General features: G+C 38.1%; 1 protein-coding gene across 11 annotated transcripts in view; it reads right to left on the reverse strand.

The window, feature by feature from the left end:
* Positions 1-10837: 10837 nt before the first annotated feature.
* The window catches only part of LOC111843783 (transcription factor 4), a 141630-nt gene continuing 129365 nt past the window's right edge, over positions 10838-23102 (reverse strand). For 9 of the 11 annotated variants that reach the window (XM_023811639.2, XM_023811634.2, XM_023811640.2 and 6 more), the window contains 4 exons: positions 20490-20652; positions 19136-19365; positions 18377-18509; positions 10838-15585 (listed from right to left, as the gene is read on the reverse strand). In XM_023811639.2, the coding sequence (XP_023667407.1) occupies positions 15537-15585; positions 18377-18509; positions 19136-19365; positions 20490-20652 (575 nt within the window). In that variant the 3' untranslated portion in view covers positions 10838-15536. Of the gene's footprint in view, positions 15586-18355; positions 18510-19135; positions 19366-20489; positions 20653-23102 lie in introns of all 11 variants that reach the window. The other 2 variants (XM_023811638.2, XM_023811643.2) reach the window with 1 other exon arrangement.

Consider the following 23102-nt stretch of genomic DNA (forward strand, 5'->3'; position numbering starts at 1 on the left):
ATTTTAAAAAGGGAAATAAACGTTAGTCTGCATTAAACTTTGGTTTAGGTGTTTTTTTTTAATACCACATCTCCATATTTACAATTTTAACTATATATGTTACTGTGTGCCACTGTTTTAAATTAAAATCATTAAAGAGATTGGATCAGGTTTTGTAAAAAATGTAAAACCAGTGCCAAAGTGATAAATATAACCAGTTACACCCCCATTGTAATTTAAATGCCCATATATGCACCTTAAATTTATAGATTTTATTACAATGAAGAACTCTGGATAGTACCATCCAACTCGTACAGCCATAGATTACAATACTGCCTACTAATAATGTTCCATCAAAGCAAAAACATACCATACATACATTTTTCTTTAAATGATTTTCATTAAATGATTCATTACTTTCATTTGCCTTCCAGATTTAATAAAGGTAAAGAAACTGAAGCTGTCAATCCTTAAAAACACCCTAAAGCTAAAAGTGTATGTACCTCTGTTTACAAGTTAGAAATAAAAATAAGTGAAATTAACTTTATTTCACAAGAGAATCATGCTTGAGATCAATGTTATTTTATGTGTAATGTTAATTTCTTAATTTTTATTTTTACTACATTTAATCTAATTTAAAATGTATGTTTTACTTTTTAATGAAAGGAATATATGTTAATCCTAGCTGAAGAATGTCGTCAATTTGTTACGTAGCTGCATTAGATTCATGCATTAAGATTCCACGCCACCTGTCTATGTGACTCACACCATAGAACCACAATTCATGCACATCATAGTTATCCTAATAGTTCACACCATTTGACAATATGGAATGGAACAAAAAACATCCTACAACATGTATCCTATTACCTCAATTAATTCTGTTTGCGTGAGTCATTTGGGTAAAATTCAGACAGACAGTTGCCCTTTTTTCTTTTGTCACTGCCCAGTAAGATATGAGCATCACCTTGCTCACCTCCCCGCCCTTTACGTCACTGCTTAGAGCCTGAAGGCAAATTTCTTTGGCTGTCTACCATCCAACACATTAGGAATCTCACTATTTATATATGCAGCATAAGCAGACCTTGGAGACTGTAGTTACATAGAAAGTGGCATCAAGTGCCATTTAAGCTAGTTAAAATCAAAAAGTATATGCATTTTCTAAATATATCACTTTTATTATTGGCTTATTTATTATTTAGAATACAGACTAACTAACTTAAGATTACTTTGGGCCATAAGAGTTACTTGAAACTACTTGAGTTGTTTAAAGCAACTGAGAGATACGGTAGCCGATTAGAGTCAACGTGCTACAAATTACATGCTACAGTATAACCTGATTAAGTTTTTCACATGTGTTTTTAATGACCCGATTACAGAGCAAGTCATGCAAATGCAGTAATCGGATTATTAAAAACACACGTAAGCACCTTACTCGGGCTATCACATGTAAACATAGTCAGATAACAAAAAAAGGGATAGATGTTACTTTGTCACTTGGGAAACTGCATGTCCCTCATCTCTTTGTATGGTCCGTAGGACTTACCGATATGGACCAAAAACCATATTTTGGTATTTTTAGGCAGGGTAGTGATACACAATATTTTCTATGAAGTGTGCTAAATGTTCGGTGTTAATCAAAACCACATTAGATACACTATATGGACAAAAGTATTAGAACACAATGTCATTACTCCTGCAATGAACTTTTATGACACTCCATTCTAAATCCATAGGCATCAATATGGAGTTGGTCCCCCCTTTGCAGCTATAACAGCTGCCAATCTTCTGGGAAGGCTTTCCAGAACATTATGGAGTGTGTCTGTGGGCCCTGTGCATTCCAGTCAGGTTCTTCCACACCAAACTCACCCAACCATGGGCTCTATTTTGACGATCTAATTCAAAGCATGAAGGGCAAAGCAAAACTAACAGTTATGGGCGTGTCCTGATCCATTTTGCTATTTTGATGGCGGAGAAACCAGACTTTGCACTAGTGCAAGGTGGGAAAAGGTTCTCCTAACTCTCTTAATTATTCAGAGGCGTGTTTTGGGCTTGACATGCGATTAACTAATCAGGGGTGGCTTTCCCGAAAGCGATTGATCTTACTGAATAACAGACAAGATAAAGAACCACGTAGGTAAAGAAAGAGTGAGGTCTATGTGCATTTCCCAAAACCCTTCGTTATTATAGAATTAACTAACAAACTTTAAGTAGTACTTTATTGGCTCCTCTCCAGCCTTCGTGTGAGAAAATCCCAGACTATCGATAACAGGAAAATCGATTTCAATGGTGAAATATGTCATATGATTATCACACCAGACATATGCAGATGTAAAAAAATAAACTAATTAGAAAATCAATAAAAAGACACCAAAGCAACCAAAATTAAGAGCAAAATAAATGAACCTATTTACTGAAAAATATAAGCATCATGTGGACTCCCAGGTCATTCGGTGACAATGTCTGTAAAATATCCTTGATGGTTGCATATAACATGGACATGTAGGCCTAGTGCCAAGAACCCTTTTCAACAGATGCAGGTAGGATTCAAGGGCTGCAAATATGAAGAGGGTTGAGCATTCCATCTACTGCACCTGCAATGCTAGGTATGCCTGCAATGGCATGAAAACCAATTTCAGTGTTATGCAAGGCATCCTCCCCTGCTGGACATTGTATTTAGTTGTTCTCACAGTGCATCAGAAATGTGATCAATGCACAGATGCAGGACACAGCAGCCTTGCTGATGCCATATGCATCTGTAGGTGTGCAGGAATCCCCCAGTGGCGTAGAAGCAGAGAGCTGTCAGAAGCTGCACGGTGCACAGGGCGGAAAAATTCCAGTGTGTCTTTAGTTTATCCTGCACCAGACCAAGGAGGCTCATTATGTCACCCCAGGCCAGCCTGTATCTCTCTATGAATTGTGCATTAATGAGATGGTCCAAGGGGTTCATGGCCACCTGTAAAAGCGACTTGGCTTCCTGGATGACGCTGTCTCAAACACTGTCTTCTGTTGACTTGCACAATTCTCTGCCATTGCTGGTTGTGAGGGGTGATTCACCTTCCCAGTTCAAAAGATGTGACTTCTTTCAATTAAATTAATTTCAATTCAACGCAGTCATACAACACACGGATGTCATTTAATCTAGTAAAATATACATAATTATATAACAGATATACTTCCAAGATGGTAGATGTATATATTGACCTTATATATGTACTAATGAGTAAACTTTATATTTTTATGATTGTAACATAAAAATTGTAAGCCCTCTAAGTCTTTTTCCATGTTCATATATTTATTGTTTTTGCATGTTTATATGTGCTACCATTTGTGAGGAGTCTGCAGTAGCTATTCCCGTGAGTGTCCGTGGGTTGTCATATGGACAGGACTGTGATAGGGTTACTAGTATGACTGTATGAAGTGCACTTTCACCATGGTACACAAAATCACTGTGAAATTACCTATTCTATAGGTGACACTTCAAATGTGGCATTCATTATGAATAAGAGCGACAGACAGCACAGACTTTTCAGGCAGGTGCCGTAGATATTTGTCATCGCGTGGTGGGGGGTCTGGGTGGGATTCAGTGTATGCTGGGTAATTCATATTCAAATATCAAGATGCATGGTCATAGCTGCACTTACACTATGTATCTGAATTGATGTGAAATTAATTCCATTTTAATTCTACTTCCTTATATTCAAAGTCTAATTGTGATTTGCAATGTTTTTAAGATAAGACTTTATTAATCCCACAATGGGGAAATTCTTTATGAATTGATTTATGAATTGAGTTTGATTTTCAAGGTCATTCTCAAGTCAGTTCTGAGTGGTTCAATCAATTAATCAATCAATCAATCAATCAATCCCTGTTCTGAGAGACAGGGGAGAACGAGAGGGGCTGGTAGGCAGGAAATCACAGGCAGCTCACCGGCAGCTCTTTATTAATCTGAAGGCTCTCAAGTTGACCTCCCCTGACAGCCGGTTTGATACTGCATGCCAGTCACAGGAAATATTTTTGTTTCACCCGTCATTGACTGGTGGTTTCTCCAATTGTTAGGCAGCCAGAATACTGTCAGCCTTAGTTAAGATAGCTTGCTTCATTTTCTTACCTTTTTAGTTGTGTATATATGATGATGCATACAATCCGAACCCTTTTTTTCCAGCTTGCCGGATGGTTTTCAAGATTCATAGTTTTATTGTTGCATGTACAAAGTACAGGGTACAAAGTCCAGTGAAATTCTTACTTGAATGCCTTTCCACTGACTACAGACAATTAACAGGACAGTGCAATGGTACACTGCAATAATATACTAAGCATGAAATACTATCTAGAAAGAGAGATATGGCAGCATATCTAAATCATAATACGTTCAACATGAGATAGTAAAGTGATATTGATATTAAGCAAATAGGAACATGAACAGGCACAGTGGGTAGAATATAGAGAATTCTGGAGCAGTATTACAGAATTAATAAAATTTAATAATATTTACAAATTTATAATAAAAAAATATACAGATCTATATACACATATACATTGTGTATCTATATATATTATATATACTGTGTAAATATTAGGGTTGTAAAAAATCATGTGTTAATCGTTGTGATTTAAAATATGAATTAAAACAATGCGATTAACTATGTCATTGAGCAGTGCATTATAGGTCAACCATATAAACCACATAAATGATTGCAAGAGACACTTTTTTGAACTGTTGTCATTTACTACATTGTTATATCTGAAATATACATCTTTTGTGAATATTCTAGATTCATTTGCAGGTTGATTGATTTAACATTTAAATATGCATTGTAACAAGCTTTATTCTTAAGAAGAAAAAACAAGTTTTTAATTGTGATTAATTGCCATTAATTCACTGCAAAATGCGTGATTAATGAGTTCATTTTATACACACACACACACACACACACACACACACACACAGAGGGGTTGCACAATGAAACGGAAACACTGGCTAATATAGTGTTTGAGGTTTTACGCTTATATATGGTCAATCTTCACTGATTCCATTAGTAAAAGCAGAGAACATATTAGCAGAGCAATAACACAGCTGTACATGAAAATGAAGGCAACAAAAAGAGGTTGCGCTTTGCTTCAATATACGGTAGTTTTATTGTAAGTCTGCACACAACACAGACGTGTTTTGACGTGTTGCCTTCCTCAGTGTGCTACAGACCATGTGCAGTTCCCATTTACACAGGCACATCCCTGCGAGACAACCAATGGCGACACAACAAGTGTAATTAACATCACCTGGGCATTGCCAGGCCACACCCCAAAAACATGCTGTAACAGTAGATTGTGGTGATTATATGATCTGCTTGAGGGACCACCTTATACACTCTGACCTCCTAACCCCTGAATGTCACCTGCCCCTCAGCATACCGGAGGGCAACTTTGATTTAATAAACTGTTTTAGATAAGAGGGAGAATCACATGTTTATCCTCTTTTGTGGTATATTTACTGTCATGCCTGTGTGGGTTACTTTGTGTCAATTAAATGTCAATTAAAAACCAGAATATGTCAACACAAATGTGCCATTTGCAATAGGGATGAATCATCTCCGGTGGCCCGATGTTTTATGGGTCTGGAGTCAATCAATCAGTCTTCTAGAGCAGGGGTGTCGAACTCCAGTCCTGGGGGGCCGGAGTCCTGTATACTGTAGCTTAGTTCTTTCCCTGTTCCACAACAAATGATTCAGCTCAAGAGCTGTGTGGTAATTAGCATAAGGAGTTGAATCAGGTGTGTTAAATGAGGGGAAACCCAAAAATGTACAGAGCTCCGGCCCCCCAGGACTGGAGTTTGACACCCGTGCTTTAGAGGGTCCATCGAGAAAAACGTCTTCTTAGAAGAGAACCCTGGTATATATTTGTTTTAAATACATTACCATCAAATGGCATGAATGACGACTTCTTTAACCAGTTCTTTATGATATTTCATTTGTTTGAGATATTACAGACGACTTTGTTATACTTTTGTGTGGATAGCCATACCTTTTTCTTTGGATGGAAGAGACAAACTGGGCAGTGAAGATGTTTGGCCTGGCAGCCATGGTCCATGAAGTATGACGCAACTGGCATCAAGCTCTCCTCCAGATCGCATGGACTCGACGCACCAGAGCCTGGGATGGGCAGCAGGGGTCTGTCTGGGAAAACAATAGAGGAGGATTTGTCTCTTCCTGCCAGCCCCAGGAGGATGGGTTCCCCCTTTGAGTCTGGTCCCTCCCAAGGTTTTTTCCTTCTAGGGAGTTTTTCCTTGCCACTGTCGCCTATGGCTTACTGACTGGGGGCTTTGGGTGGGGATGCTGTAAAGCGCTTTGAGATAATGTAATGTTGTGATAACGCGCTATACAAAAATAAATGTGTCTGTTTGTGATGATCAGTGCGGATTTCCATTGGAGACATGCCTGTAGCTGATGTCTGCAGGGTATTATGGGAGAGTTCCGCCCAGGTGAGGAGGGATATCCAGATCTCGGGTCTGGCAGAGGCAAAGCAGCTCAGGTATTTCCCCCGCTGCTGGTGGAGCCATTCGACCTGCCATTTGTGGATGATGATAGGTGAACATAGCCTCCACTCCTATGAGTCCACAGAATTATTTCCAAAAGGATGAGGTGAACTGGACCCCCTGGTCAGTGATCACATCCATGGGCACCCCACAAACTCGGACCACATGATGGAGAAGGGCTTCCGCAGTCTGCTTGGTTGAGGGCAACTGGGACAGGGAAATACAGTAAAAGGAGCAGCCTTGCTAAAATGATCAATGACAGACACGACAACCATGTGACCTGAGGAGACAGGCAGTCCAGTAACAAAGTCAATGGCAATATAAGTCCAAGGTTGGGAGACCACAGAAAGTGGCTGCAATACACCGCCTGGTCGGTGGGTAGTAACCTTCTGCTGAGCACAGATGGAGCAGGCGAGCACATAAGCCTGGACGTCCGCCTTCATGGAGGGCCAACAGTATCTGCAGCAGAAGCGCTCTGAGGCGATATATGCCAGGGTGCCCTGCTAGCCAAAAGTCATGAGCCCAGTGAAGTTCACGACTGTGCATCTCACTGGGAACCGACAGCCTACTGTGGGGTCCTCCCCCAGGGTCGGGCTCCTGCTGATGGACTTGCGCAATGTGATCCAATAGCCTCACCACAGAGGCAACAATGCGGGCAAGATGAGATCCAGAAGTTCGAAGGATTCGGTAGCCTCGTACCGGCGGGAGAGAGCATCTGGTTTGATATTCTTGGTCCTGGGGCAGTAGGTCACAATGAAGTTGAAATGGTGAAAAAAACATGGACCATCGAGCTTGTCTAGCATCTAGTCGCTGTGCAGACTGCAAATATGTTAGGTTTTTATGATTGGTCCAAATGATAAATGGGTGGGAGGCCACCTCAAGCCAGTGCCGCCATTCTTCCGGTGCCCATTTGATGGTGAGTAGTTCCTGGTCACCAACATTATTGTCGCATTCAGCAGGTGAAAATTTCTAGCACATAAATGCACAGAGGTGTGTTTTCCCATCCTCAGCACGCTGGGAGAGCATGGCCCCCGCCCCAGTGTTGGAGGCATTGAGCTCCACCAAGATCTGCCGTTGGGGTTCAGGGTGATTTAGAACCAATGCAGTGATAAATCTGCATTTGAGTTCAGCAAAACTGCTTCCGTGGTCCAATGGAACGGTGATGCGTTTTTCCGGGTAAATGTCATGAGGGGTGCTGCTACACCACCGAAGTTAGCAAAGACCAGGAACCTCTGCAAGTGTTTCTGAGACATGGATTTCAGCTAGTCAGAAACTGCTCTCGCCTTGCCAGGGTCCATCTCAATACCAGCTGGGGAGATGAGGAATCCAAGCGAGATGACAGAGAGAACAACGCACTGCTACACTCGCACTTCCCAAGGTTAATATAGAGCTGGTGCTGGAGGAAGCAGCAGAGGGGAACGCAGAGAAGATTAGAATGTTGTCCAGGTAAACAAAGACAAAACGGTCGAGGAAGTCACGGAGGACATCACTGATGAATGCATTAGAAGACTGCTGGGCTATTGTACAGTCCAAAGGGTATGACCAGATATTCATAATCCCCCTGGGGGTGTTAAATGCAGTCTTTCATTCTTCACCCTCCCTGATCCTCAGCAGTTTATATGCAATGCGGAGGTCCAACTTGGTGGAACACTCTGTGGTTCTTAATTGTGATGCCATTCACTAAGGAGAAGCCAGACCCAGGTGGTGAGATGGAGGGTCCGATGAATACCTGTTGCAAAGCCTCATAGATGTATTGGTCCATGGCTTGCTGTTCAGCCAGGGTTTCTCCCTGTCTCTAAACTTCCGTCCTGAAACTGGCTGTTCTAATATCTCCTCTCTAAAATAACACGTAGCCTAAAATTATGACTTTATTCTCAAAATCTCAGATTGTTTTCCCTTCAATGTGGCCCTAATATTCTGTCATAGTAAAATCAAAAGATTAAGGAAATAAACTAGTTTGAACAGTATTCCATTTCAAGAACATGCAAATACAAACGTACATGGAATTCATTCTGAACAGCACATAGGCAAAAATTACCGGCTGACAAAGTGCAATGTTTTACAAGAGTAGATAACACTGAAAGATTCAGTTTACATTACTGACAAGCTATTACCAAGTTAGACAGACAAACCATAACATTTTCCCCCAAAGTGGAATATTCCACACATCATGCATTGAGCTAACAGTTCATTTGCCTTGCATTTGCTCTAAAGTAGCGAGTGGTGATTCACAGAAATGATTTGTAAGATTAGAGGTCTCGCCCCCTTTTTGTAGATATTTTCTTTCTGCATGTTCTGACAATGCGGCTTCAATCACTTTTCCTTCTGCAGTTTTAAAAGAGCCAAATCAGGGCTAGACCTCTGTCCTGGTCCTTTAGATGCCAGCAAATTTCCCCAGTGCTGTCACTGCCTTCCGGCAAGTTTTCAACACAAAAACAAACCCATGTTGCATGCAGTGCCTGTGCACCTGTGTCTGAGAGATTGTTGCTACCTTTGGTTAATCCTGCACAGTGTTTAGCGTAACATAGCCCCGGTGAGATGGCTCCAAATATGACAGATCCCAGTAACAGCTCAACAGCATGCTGGGAATATTGTAAATAGCCCGTTTGTGTTACTGTTTATACTTATTATGTTCCTGATTGTTGTATGGGCGCTTGCCTTTGTTTTGCGTGAACTCTGTCTGGTCCTCACGTGTCGAGTTATTGTGTAAACTACCCACCATGTGTGTGCCTTACCGTCAAACCACCCAGTGCTTCCCCGTCAGTTATGGTCAGCGGTCGTTTGATGCCTGTGTTAGTGCTATTAAAGACTTAATAAAAAGAGGTGTTGTTTCAGCTTAAAAAGAAGTGTCCTCATTTCTTGCTGCTGCTGTGCCGTTTCCATCTGCTACACATTACAGTAAGTTTTTTGAAGCATGATAATTAACTACGGTGTTAACGGTAATTACAACTTGAAATGGTAATACTAACTGCTGGAAAGTGTACCATGAGACTGGTAAGTGTTTCATCCCTATATTTCATATACCACCCAGCTCTAATGGTCTATCTTCTCTCATTGTCCACTGGAACATTCCATTGTGTTGTGAGGAGATTAGCAGCGTGTTTTGTTTTTCATGTGTTTCCAGGATTTGCATCGCATCTGCCAATTCACAGCATTTTTTAAAAAGTAGCATGGATATCATTTTGACTAAAAATTTTTCTATTACTTTGTTGCATGCTTCTAAATGTAGAGCATATGAGTTATTTGAATAAAGTGTTTATAGTGAATTTGAATAAAAAAATTGTAGCTTATTAACACCAATCAGTCACTGTAGGTCAGGGGTGGCCAATCTTATTCGCAAAGGGCCGGTGTGTATGCAGGTTTTTGGGATAACCTGTAGGTCAGCTGTTCAAACCCAGGTGTGAGGACTCTTCAGGCAATCAGTCCTCTAATTAGTAATATAATTAGGGAGTTGCGGCGAAAACCCGCATACACACCGTCCCCTTGCGGATAAGATTGGCCACCCCTGCTGTAGGTAGAATCATAATGTACACTTCCTCAGTTATTGCCACTGTACTCCTGAACTTACCAATTTTTATAGTCTCAAATTTATGAAATGGTGGAGTGTCTCAGTGGTGTAGCTGGTGTATGCTCTAAAGTAGCGTAGTGGTGATTCACAGAAATGATTTGTAAGATCATTTTCAGATCTCTAAATTGGATGCATCCCATTTTCATAGGCACTAGGTGATGCAAAATGCAAAATCATGGTTTTCCTTATTGCACGCATGTGACACAATTAGAAAGAAGTGGTGACAGCCTTCATTTTCTTCTTCTCGTGGCTTCCCTTTCCCCCCACCCCCCTCCCATGTCCCCCACCCCCCTCCCATGTCACTCCCCTGAAAACAATCTGAAACTGCCACTGCACATAGAAAATGGCCTGAAAGAAGGGGCCAATCAAAGAAGGGCGCCAAAAGGAATCCATGAGTATGTAAAAGACAATGCAGTGCACTCACTCTGCTGGAATCACTATTCACCAGCACCACTAAATGCCAGAAACCAACAAAAAACAAAACTGTGTCACTGGGGCACAGGCACTGGGTTTCTTGGGCACTCCAGCAGCATGAACTGGTAGGGTAACCAAAAATATAAAAATGCATGGATTTGCTGATTGACTACATCTTAATACCATAGGTTTGAGATGACAATCCGGTGGGTTTGTGTGTTTTTTTCCAGGATTCAGATAATGGCCTTACAGGGATTTGGATCATCACATCCTTGACCTCAGGATACAGGTGAAAATGTACGACATATGGAAAGATAAGTGCAGTAAGAGCAATGGAAGCAATATGTTATAAAAATGGCACATTTATTGCTACAGAACGGTCATGTACATGACTGCATTGAATAACTACAGATGGAAAACAACAGGCAATGGCTTACAATGAGCTGGCTGAAGAGGAACTCCAGCACACAACCTGTTCAGACACTTATACTAATGTGAAAAGGCAGTAATAATAATAATAATAATAATAATAATAATATACAAATTAATAAAGGGACAAAATTAAACGAGAAGAAAACATCAAATTACTTGGAAAAAAATGTTTCAGGCACCCAGTCACACATTGCAAATAAAGTGTAACTGTTATTATCTTAATTTTGTCACTGCTGGATGATCCCAATGGCAAACTGTGGCCCATCACAGAAAACACCATACAGTCTCATTTTGATAACATAAAATAACTTTAAATAGTAAAATAAAGTAACAAACTTTTACTTCGAATGATACCAAAAATCTACAAAGTGGAATATTCAGAATCTGACTTCCTTTTTTTTAATTTTTTTTTTTATTAATTATTTTCTTTATTTTCCTGGTATAAAAGGATTGCCCTGCAAAATATAAGCCAAATATATTTCATTTTAAATTTAGTCTTTTGTTTTGTATAATAGGGTGCACTAGTCTATGTCATAGCAAAAGAGCACTAGACAAAAGAAGCTTTATAACAAAAAAAGCCCAGGCACTGATACATGGTGATTCTCAGCTTATTTTTTTCACTTATTTGCATCACAAGTAACAAGAAGAATGAAAAAGGCCACAGTTCATGTATTTTCACTATTACGTATGTCTATAATACTCTGAAATGAATATGTTCAAACCAGCACTGCACAAATAATGGGTGAGAAAGGAAAATGGCTGCCCAAATGAAATTCATAGGCCTATAAACCATGACACATTCCCTTAGTTTCTTTTATGCTTAAATGTAATTTGTACATCATGTGGATGTTGTCATATATTTCCCATTTAACCATTTCTGTATACGATTTGTGCTTATATAAGGTTGCTTTTGGATGGAAATTAGTTTGATCTTTTTCTTTTTTATATCCTTTGTTGTCATTTCAAATCTGTTTAACTGAAAAATGTAGGTCCAAATTTGTCCAGCTACATTCATGTAATGCAAAAGTGGAACAAATAAAATCAGCTCAGGAAAGAAACTAAAATAACAAGGAAGACTGGATAAATGCCATTAAATTGCATTGTTAACTCCACTAAACAGATAGTATCTTCATGGTCATTGCAGTGAAATAAAATTAAATTCAAAGCATGTTTATCGTTTCATCCATGAGAAATGGAGGTGGATCAATCATTATGAAGATATTTACCATTATACTCGGACCCTCAACTTTAAAGAATTTAGAAAAATTGGTGCATGGATGGACAAACAGATAGACTGATGGATGATATTAACCTACTATGGATATATCACATTGCTGCCAGTGGTCATTTTCCACAATAACTCACAAACACAAATTGATAGAGTTGTTCCTAATTAATATTTCACCTATTCATGGGTTAAAATTATGATTCATCGGTGGATAGAACTATATGACAGATATTTTTAAACTTAGGTTTACTACAGAAATGTTTTCAGGTTTTCATTTTAACCATTATTGAAAATATAATTTCTACAAATCACCAAATAGCATGTAGTTTTCTGTTCCTGTCTTGTGTCCCTGGATCCATGTGTGAGGTAACAAAAACACTTCAGGACAACCCTTGCTTTACTCAAAAAGAAATTAAATTAAACCTCAGTTCACTTAGTTATAATAAAGATGTTTATACTCTAATAGACTGTATGTACATTTACATAAAACACATGGCTTATTTGTTTACAAATGCATGGTAGATACATCTAGCTCAGGGAACTCATTGTAACGACAGTAATAATGAAATAAAAAATTGGTCATGAAAATTGAAACACAGTCTCATGTCAAAATTGAAATGTATTCCAGTGACCTTACTTGACTATTCAGTTTAAACATTTAAAAAATAAAAATATTTTCCCCTAATTTATGACACTTTTGTTTTACTTGCAAAATACTAAATGCAAAATAAAACAATGTATAAATAATAACAACAAAAAACAACATGTTTTATAAACATTTTTGGTATTACCAAGGTCAAAAGTGTTGTGATGCAGGCTGTATTCTCATATCTGTTCAACATTACTGCAAATTCCCTGCCAACTTTCGTTTAGATAGGCAAGCATGACGACAGTCAATTGCCAGCCAGATTCTATGAGACACCCTTAGCCATTGCCCATAAAGAGAGAAATATTTCAATAACTACAGTACATGTTTTGGGATTTCAGTCTTTGAATTTTTAAAAACCCATGTCATACAGGAAAAAAAGATGTCATACATGTCATAATCATGGATCAATATGACATTTAAATGTAATACTCCTCTGCCACTTCAGCCATTCATTGAAGTTAGCACTATCAAACACTGACTTCAGAGCTTTAACTCTAAATATTAATAACACTGTTTTTGGCACCTGGTAAAATGGCCTACAGAATTTTATCAGGGTTCCTATGTTACAATTGATCCAACCCCATCTCTCTTACATTTGTGTATCATCACACAACCAAAACTGCATGAACCCTGTGTGTCGTTTATATTTACATATTCATCAGAAAATACAATTCAAAATGACTATGTAATGAAAATGGAACAAGAATGAAAACATTTATGCATTATTTTGAAATTCCCACCCCATCCCACACTGGAAAAAAGTTCCCAGAAATATCAACAGAACATCTAAAAAGAAATGGTTCTGAAGCGTTTCACTTCACCACATTTTCAATAAGACACGTTTCAACACATAAAATTAATTTCTCATCTTTTAACAAAAACTGATACAACATATTTCTAAACACAAAATAACAACAGTCTACATGTAAAAATATACCTTTTACATACACAATTTCAAAATAATGCTAAGTTTGCATACAATTTACAAATGTCTGTATCCTTGACAGCTGGTTAGCAGTGAGTGGAACAGATGGATGTTGGGTCCCCTGGTCCTGTCCTGTGCCCTAGGACGATGCCGTACAGTCAGTGTCATACTGGCATAGCAGAGCTTCTTAGTTCAATGTCTCTTGCCTACTTCTGTCAAGACTTGACAAAATAATTAATCCCTACAACAACTTTTGAAAATCCACCATAGTTATATACTGTATATTTTTATACATTTATATATATCAATTTTCTTAAAAATTCTTTTCCACTTTCAGTGCCTCATGTTGATTTTGTAGATTGAACCACAACAATACTCCTGTTGTATATCTTGCAGCATTGTGTGGTTTCTTCGTTAACATTTTGACAGCAAAACCAGAACAAAGAATAATATGAAAAACAAAAACGGAAAATCTGTTACACATACAACCACTCACATGTACTTGACTATAGAGGCTGACCGATAAGCCAATACTCATAAAAGGCTAACAAGCTATAATACAACATTCTATAACAGACGCGTCACTCACTGTCGACAGAGACTGCAACCGGAGAGGAAGAGAGCAACGGGACACCGTGGTATAATTTACTCAATCCAGAATTGTTCAATGTCACGCCTTCTAATTACATATAAGTATACAGTACATTAAATACAATTTATCCAAAAAATACTTTTTTCCTTTTTACTTTTTTTAAATTCCAGGTCACAAAAAACCTGACTGCATAGACCTAATGACTAACAATTCCCTAAGCTTGCATCCTAAAAAGTTCTGTTAATGTCCTCCTTGCACTTTTAATGATATGAACTCTAAAAGGCACATTGGTAGAATTGTAGCATGTTAAAGTTGCATCTCTGGGTTTGGGGGCGATTGGGACTGGGAGGAGCAGGATCAAAAAGGTGGGAATAAGGTGGCAGAACTTGGGGAGAAACTAAAAAGTGAATCGATGGACTACTAGCTTTCAGCTGGTATCACTCTGCATGCAGCACAGTCACTGGAGAAATAGCTTGCGTCTTGGTGGTTAAGGTCTCACTGAGGTTCTCCGTATCACAATACTAAACTAAACTAAAGCCCTCAATCTGATATCCCTGCAGCACATTTTATTTCTCTTTACAGCCTGTACACAGCCTGTAGTCGAGGAGTGACAATAGCTACTGTTAACTCCCTGTATGGTGAAAAGGTCCATCTGCTCTACCCAATGTAACGGAATGGCTATGATTACACTAAAGTGATAATCAGGATGTTTGCTGGTTTAGAATTTAACTTGACTTTCTTCTTCAGTATGGAGCCACACCAGTCACCCAGAACCTCAAATAAACTTTATCCTCCTTTTACTGCTCAGAAGTACACTTTTACATTATTGCAGGTTTTACAATTTCTTGAAATTCTAAATTACCATTTTTGATTATGTTCATCTCTCGCTTCAAGGCCTACAGATTGGTATTGATAGTTACGCAACATCTTGCTCATTTATACGTTCAGGAGGAGTTCAGGCACAACTGCAAGTGTTCCACAGTGTGGAGAAAATCGCAGGCAGGCAGGCTGCTCACATCAGCTCCTAATGATATGTTTGGAGAGTCATCCATCAAGTTGCACTTTCGTCTTTACATTTAAGACAGGGAATTAGCAAAAGAAAAAAATAATCTGAATTTCCTCAGCCATTGTCCATTGCTGATTCTTTCTACACATGACAGGGCAGGGGAAAATATGTTGGTTTGATTGGTTGATTGATTGGTGGGAACAGGCTAATATCAAAGGAGGTGGTCACTCATCATTTTGACAAACTTCGGCAAGTTGGACCTGAGGAGAAAAATATTGAGGTCAATGAGATGATAAGCACTCAATTTGCATATTATTTATTTATTTTAGGGCTGTGAATTGATTAAAAAAACTTTTTGGTGATTAATCACGATTGCACCTAACATTAAAACTTGCAACCATCTACACATTGAATTCCTAAATTTTAAACTTTATAACAAGAGGAGGAGTCAGTGACAGTGATTCTCACAAACTCATTTCTGTAACATATCAGTTTTCTCTGATTTGTAAAATTAGTTTGAAGACAGATTCAAATTATACCACTTCATTGTTTAAATTGTTGATTTTGCCTCTGAAGTAGTTAAATAGTTCTGTTATATTACCATTTATTTTTTAAATAAACTAAATAATATCCAGGGTGAGAGTTACAGAGTTCAGAAAAAAATGACTAACGAAACACTGAGCAAATATCTTATAATACATATCAATTTATTGTGGGATACTTGCAATAAGGTTGAAAAATGTTAAAATATTTATGTAATTTTGTGTTCTTGGAATTTTTTTTTTTGAGGGGGGACTGTGGAAAATTCTGGATTTCATTAGGATTTATGATCTTAAAACATGTCACGGATCATTGGTGTCGTCTTCCCCTCAATGAAATGAACATAACTCCTGCAAAGACACCAAGCATTTGTGCTCGCTGCTGTATGCACCAGAATTTCTCCCTGGGATCTATAAAGTGAATCTTAATCTTATACACATTTTTCCACATATTGTGTATATAGTTGCCGGTGGTTAAGCTGAACATGTCCACCCTGTTAAAATGAAATATCCAATTAATTTATGAATTAAAGCACCTTTTTTGGAAGATATGAGTGTCACGAAGGAACCCTATACTGAGACTGACCCTGATAAGTCATCACATGGTATCAGTTATAGGCATCAACACACTGTCACAAGGATGAGTATGAGTACTGTATCGGAGCCCATACTAGTATCAGTATCGATGCACCCCTACAAGAGCTATGAGATAAACTGTCAATTTAGAATCTTGTAATAACTTCTCTGGATGGTTCAGTTTGGAAAAAGTGCTGGAAAAAAATCTGATATAGTTTATAAAAGGAATTGTCATAATTAAAAGCATATTTGATTTCATAAACAAATGAGCATTTTTGTTTTACGTGTTTTCATTTAATCTTTGATTCAAGTGTATTCCAATTCCTTGGCTTAACTTTAAATTTAAAAATAAAACATTACCTGTTGTACCTAGGACTCTGTTTTTTTCATACATACAGTGCAAAAGTTTTGAGGCTATTTATCTGGGTAGTAAATCCATATATGCTCAGAATTTAACACAATCTAACATTAGCACATACGCAAATTAACATTAAGATAAAAACGAATATCTTCTGTTAACTGATATCTTGTTGGATAGGTTGATGAACACTTCTTCTCAAACCTCTCTCTAGAGGAACCTTAGAAATTCCAAGTACTTGATACATTTTCCACCAGTTCAATTAATTAATTTACTTAATTTGTTAAATACCTCAATAAGGTATTGATTGACTAAACAAGTTGGGCAGTAAATATCATTTTCTATGACTGGCTAAGATTTTTGCACAGTATCGTATATTGTATGGGTTTATGGAGTTATTACATATTAACTGCCATCACCATGTTCTTCACGTTTCAGATTTGCGGGAAAATTTACTAAATACAGTGGTACCTCAGTTCTCGAACTCATTAGAACTCGAATTTCTTAAAAGTGGAACCAACCAGTTCGAAAAAAAAATTACCTAGAACTCGATCTGAATCTCAGAAGTCAAACCGTGAACGCCGACCTAAGATAACTTGTACGCGTGGGGAAATGAGTCACGCGGCATGTCCCTCAGCGGAAACAAAGGGTAATGCTTCAGTCTCAGCCTCGCATTCACTGTGATAGCACCGTGCACTAGCTGAATACATATATTTAGACAGTAAAAATACATTTAGACAATGATAGACAATAACAGTAATTATTATTATATAATAAAATACATTTAAAAATAAAGATTTCTTATTCATTATTTTAATATTAATAATAAACCATTAAACCATTTAATCATAATAATATTGTCGTGTCGAGCGGGACGGAACGGAGACAAAGGCGCAGACGTCAGGGTATCGGGGAATACGAGGTTTAATTACAGGTAAGGCAGGCAAAACGCAGACGGACAATACAATGACCGGACTGGGGAAACAAACTTAAATGCAGACGAAATACAGAGGACTAATGACAACAACCAGAAACAGCTGATCACATGGGGATTCCACACGGGGTTAACGAGGGGGAGTGGCACACGGAAGGAGCGGACGATCGGGGCAGGACACATTGCTTTGATACATTTATTTTCTTACTTTACAAATGACTGTTTTGATATATGTGCTTAGATGTGTTTAGTACAGTATATGCTCTTCTTGTTTTATCCCGTTCATTTTGTGTTTAAATGCTAAAAAAAATTTTTTGGGGCCGGGAACCAATTAATTGGTTTTCCATTATTTCTAATGGGGAAAATTCGATCAGAACTCGAACTTTTTAGGATTCGATCCGGAGTTCTGAACGGATTAAATTCGAGTTCTGAGGTACCACTGTACATTTCCAGCTTTTCCATGGGAAGCAAAATACTATAAAATGGTATTCAAAAATCGAATTCAATTGAAATCACTGTACAGTGCAATAAAGGGAAGTAAGTATATTTAAATCCTCTTCACTGGTCATGGCAATTCATACATTTAAAACAGTGTATCAGTTTATAAGTGAAAATATTCTGACCACTTGCGTGTTTCTTTTTACATTTGTCCCATGGGATTGGTGCCTTCTCCCATGCTGTGGTGTGCCCCCGCTAGGGAGAGTGGGGGTCCATCTGAAGACACCTTCTCCTCCTCCCTCCTCTTCAAGCAGGCTGCTTTAGGATTCAAGTTCCTCTCTGGAAAAGGTGCGTTACAGACATACTCAGTATATTGCAACTGGAGAAAAAGTTTGAAACGGAATCGACTTATAAGAGATAACACACTGCTACAAAAAGTAAAAGTACAGACATATATGTAATCTTTTATATACACAATGTATTTCCTTTCTCTGTAAAATATAAACAAACAAACAAACAAAAAAATCTACATTGGAATTTAAGCCTCACCACCCAGTGGAGAATGAAAGTACTGCTACTGTACAACTGACCACACCTGCAATTGTTCTTGGAATTTCTTGCAATTAAAACAAAGATGTGCAGAAAGTGAATATAAATCTTTACATATATATATATATATTATAGTTACCACTGCGGAGTCCTCTCCTCATAGAATATTTACATTTAGTTATTTAGTAGATGCTTTTATCCAAATCAACATACAGTTGAGAAAGCAGAGTCAGCCAGTCTCTGGAACAATTGGCAGTAAGGGCCTTGCTCAAGGACCAAATGGTTACATCTCTCTGCTGAGCACGGGATTTGAAACGGCGACCCTCCGATCATGAGTCTCTGCTGAGCCACACACCGGCCCACATCAGAGATGAAAGCTGGGCAGAGCTGTTAGAGATAAGGGGACAAGCACTGACCACGGACTTGCTGCTCCAGGCTGAGGATGACGGCCACGGCCTGGTGCAGGATCAGCAGCTTGGTCTGTGGCTTGTCGCTCTTCAGGTGCAGCTGTACCATGCGCCCAAGCTCTTTGAAGGCCTCGTTGATGTCACGCACACGCAGGCGTTCTCGTGCGTTGTTGGCCATCCTGCGCTCCCTCTCCCTCTCTATCTTCTGCTCTGGAGAAAGGTCCTCATCGTCGTTATTACTACAGGATTGGATTATAGGAATGGGCAAATGCATGCGACCAATCAATTAGGTCCATTGTTCATAAGCTTGATAGACACTCAGTTTGTACAGTCAGTTTAATAACATTGCCAAAATATTTATATAAATTGTAAATAAATATGTAAATTACATTGCACACAATAACTTGCTTAGCCTTTTTCTTTTCATTCACTTCAAAAATTAGTTCTACAATTGTATGTTGTTAAATTTTGGCATCTATTTATCACAGGTATATCATCGCTATCCAATAAAAATCACGCATCTCCCAATATCCATTATTTCAGTGGGATCAAACCAAGTGTTCCCCTTTTCTGCCTAAGCAGCACCAATAAATCACAGGACTGCATTACACCTCATTACAGGAAAAGGGGGCAGAATAATAGTTGCTACAATGAAGAGCAGACAAGGCTTAAGATTTTTTATAGAATTTCATGCATTTGGAAATGAGTTGTTTGTGTGCCTCCTTTTTCTTCTGCAAAGTCCCATTCCAGTAACAATCATCTTGTTATTGCCACACCGATGTAGAAATTTTGACCCAAACACATGAAACCCAAATGTGAAGCAAACAGGTAGCCAAAACACTCAATGATGTTCTTCCAAACAAGGTTGGTTTTGATGGACATTTCTGACAAACAATTGAGATGATTTAATGAAACATCTTTTTATTGACAAATTAGATGTCACATGCCATCAGTGGAAAGAGGGGAATGGGCCATTCCCATCGACAGTAAAAAGTCACAAATGTCAAAAGTGGACAGATGCCATTTTCATCAGAAAGCAACGATATACACAAAGGCCTGTTATAGATCAGCTACCAGGACAAGTCCTGTTATCCTCTTTTATGTTATGGCACTTTAACAATAATTTGAACAATAGTAAACTGCTGCCTTATTTGTTTAATAATGTATTAACGTGTTATTAATGTGTATCACCTGCAATAAATTGTTTGCCTTGAGTTGAATATAACTAATATATTTTCACTAAATTATAATTAATGCTTCATAAACTGCAATGTGTGTTTGTTCTCATCTGATGTGGATTAACTGAATTTTTTGTTTTAACAATGTTCAGGTAAATAAATAAAATCAAGCTAATTTCACTTACCTGGATCTTGATCTATCAAGCGATTTGAGGTCCTTACTGTCACCCTCCTCTTTCTTCCCGTCCAGAGATTTAGTGTCCTGCAGGTTTTCGTCTCCCTCATCCTCGGACTTGATTTCCGAGCTGACTGATGACGTGCTCTGTCCCTGGAGTCCACTAGAGAGAGCTAGAGAAACAAAATACGCCACTGAGGAGATCGCAGCATGCATGACAGATAAGGAACAGAACAGGAGCAAAAAAAAACAAAAACACTCGCAGTCCATGAGAATGCTTCTCTTCTGTTAGTGTATGGATATTGTGCCAAAACTTTAATCATATCATAAATAATGCAAGTATCCTTTACGAGCCAACTTTACTGACAACTAGAAAATTATATTTTTAATTCTATGTCATAAAGTTAATAAAGAAATAATGAGCAGTACTACAGGTGCTGCTTATTTCCAAGAGAAAGAAAAATGTATTCTGGATTAATGTCGTCACGATTCCAAAATCATGACTTCGATATGATACAGTACCTGCCTAAGATATTTCAATACCAACATTGAAACGATACTACAGCAAGAAAATAAAACATCGAGAAAATTAATGTAGAAATTGATAATGGAACTTGGAACTTAAAATGATGTTTTTTTTTAATTAAATCACATATTTTGCCAGTATCAGTCAAATTAAATAAATTATAGGCTATTTTATCACAGGCGCAGAGCGACACTGAACACGTTTTAACAAAACAACAGCTATTCAGCTGCTGAGCTGTACAGCCATTGATCATGTTTTAATACATTTATAACACTGATAATTGGATTATGGTAAACAATTAGATCAAGGTCATGGTGTTATTAAAGCTTATATTTTATCCAATATTGTCCTCTATACTTGAGTTTATGTGATTTCTTTTCTAGATCTTTAAATTGGCAGGATATCACTGTCTTGGCAGAGGTCAGTACTCTACTAAGATCATTTTCTAGTAATATAGGATATTTGCACAAATGAACTGCATGCCATGATTACCTCTCCTGTAATGGTGTGACGTTCGTGAACGAATTGTTAGAAGGAAATGAGTTCCTTACAGGAATGTTCTTTTCATTCTTCTGCTTGTCCTCAGAAATATGATGTGAATGCTGCTTTCCTCCTCGACTATGGCCAGTGAGAGCCAGTGAGGCAATGTAAGAGCATGCTGTAAGCGAGCATATGATTGGCTGGAAACTAAACCTAGGATTGAGCGTATATGCCTACGGTGAGCGAACAGCCGAGTCAGTGAGTTAGTCGATGAATAAGCGTGTTTCTCCACTTCCTTGGATCTCTCATTCAGAATGCTGGTGAGCGAGTTTGTGAACGAGAGACTCAGATAAGCTACTGAACAAGGGAGCCATACTTCGGCTGTGACTGAAATAAACCATCTACTGGTGTAGTATATAGCATACATGTGCAGTGACTTCCTGCATGCTGCAGTTGGATTTTAGAGATGCATTTTCACGATTTAAAATGATCAAGGTTTCTTAGTGCTTGGACTCTGAATATGTGATGAGCTGTTAGGTTTGCTTTTGTAACAAATGTGAGTAGCTAAGGTGCAATGTTGAGAGATTTAGACTATAATTCAACTGTAGGCACGAGTAAATGTTGAATGAGCTGTGGATAGCCCTCTGCTCAGGTCATTAAATGTCTACATTCATACGTTCTGTGCACCAATGGTCACGCCCTATTGTTAACATTCTGATACCATTCCATTTATTTCAAATCAGAAATTGCAAAATAATTATAGAGCTTGTTTTGTACGTGGAAAAATGCTTTCTGTTGTATAAACAAAAACATCCAGAAATTTGAGAATGTATTAAAGGGTAAATATCACACCCATAGAAATGAATGGATGGTCCCCACAAAGATATGAATACAAATCTGTATGTGTGTGTTGACTAAATAATGAGCAATAATGAGCCATATCATATTGTGTAGAGCCTTGAGAATAGAGATTAAAATTCAGGTCTTGTAGATACCTTGTTGAGAGACATATGGTTCTGCAACACATCATCAGCACCCTTGCATTATAGGCATGCCTTGTATCTACATTACATTCAGAAATAATTGGAAATTCACAAACTTTAGATGCTCAGAATATCCTAATTGAATGCCTAAAGTTTTTTTTTTGACTCAAAGGGTACTATAAATGAGAATCTATGATAAGCTTTAAATTTGAATGAAACTTCCATTCACAATTTATTCAGGAGATATTGTACATGATACTCCAGAAAGTAAGGGTGCAAATAATATATAACAGCGTTACGTGACATATGTTTTAATTTTAGACAAAATTTTGAAAAGAAGAGCTTACTGAGTAGTGCCACCTCCTGGTTAATCAGCCTTACTGCAGCCCCCTTCTATGTTGGATTTAACAGGTGCTATGTTGTGCTAAGTTAATGAACAGACGCACTGAGTGATATTTGACATGCTAATCACAACCCATTTATAAATATTACAGAACATCGATCTCACCCTGGTCAGCATCACGGTGTGGGGAACAGAGCACAATGTAAGTTTATCACAGGGACATACATGCACTCACAATCATATTCTACTAGCAATTTAGAGATGTCAGGTAGAGATGAGGAAACACCCAGA

Source organism: Paramormyrops kingsleyae, chromosome 7 (genome assembly GCF_048594095.1).
Source record: "Paramormyrops kingsleyae isolate MSU_618 chromosome 7, PKINGS_0.4, whole genome shotgun sequence".
In the NCBI taxonomy this organism is placed as follows: domain Eukaryota; kingdom Metazoa; phylum Chordata; class Actinopteri; order Osteoglossiformes; family Mormyridae; genus Paramormyrops; species Paramormyrops kingsleyae.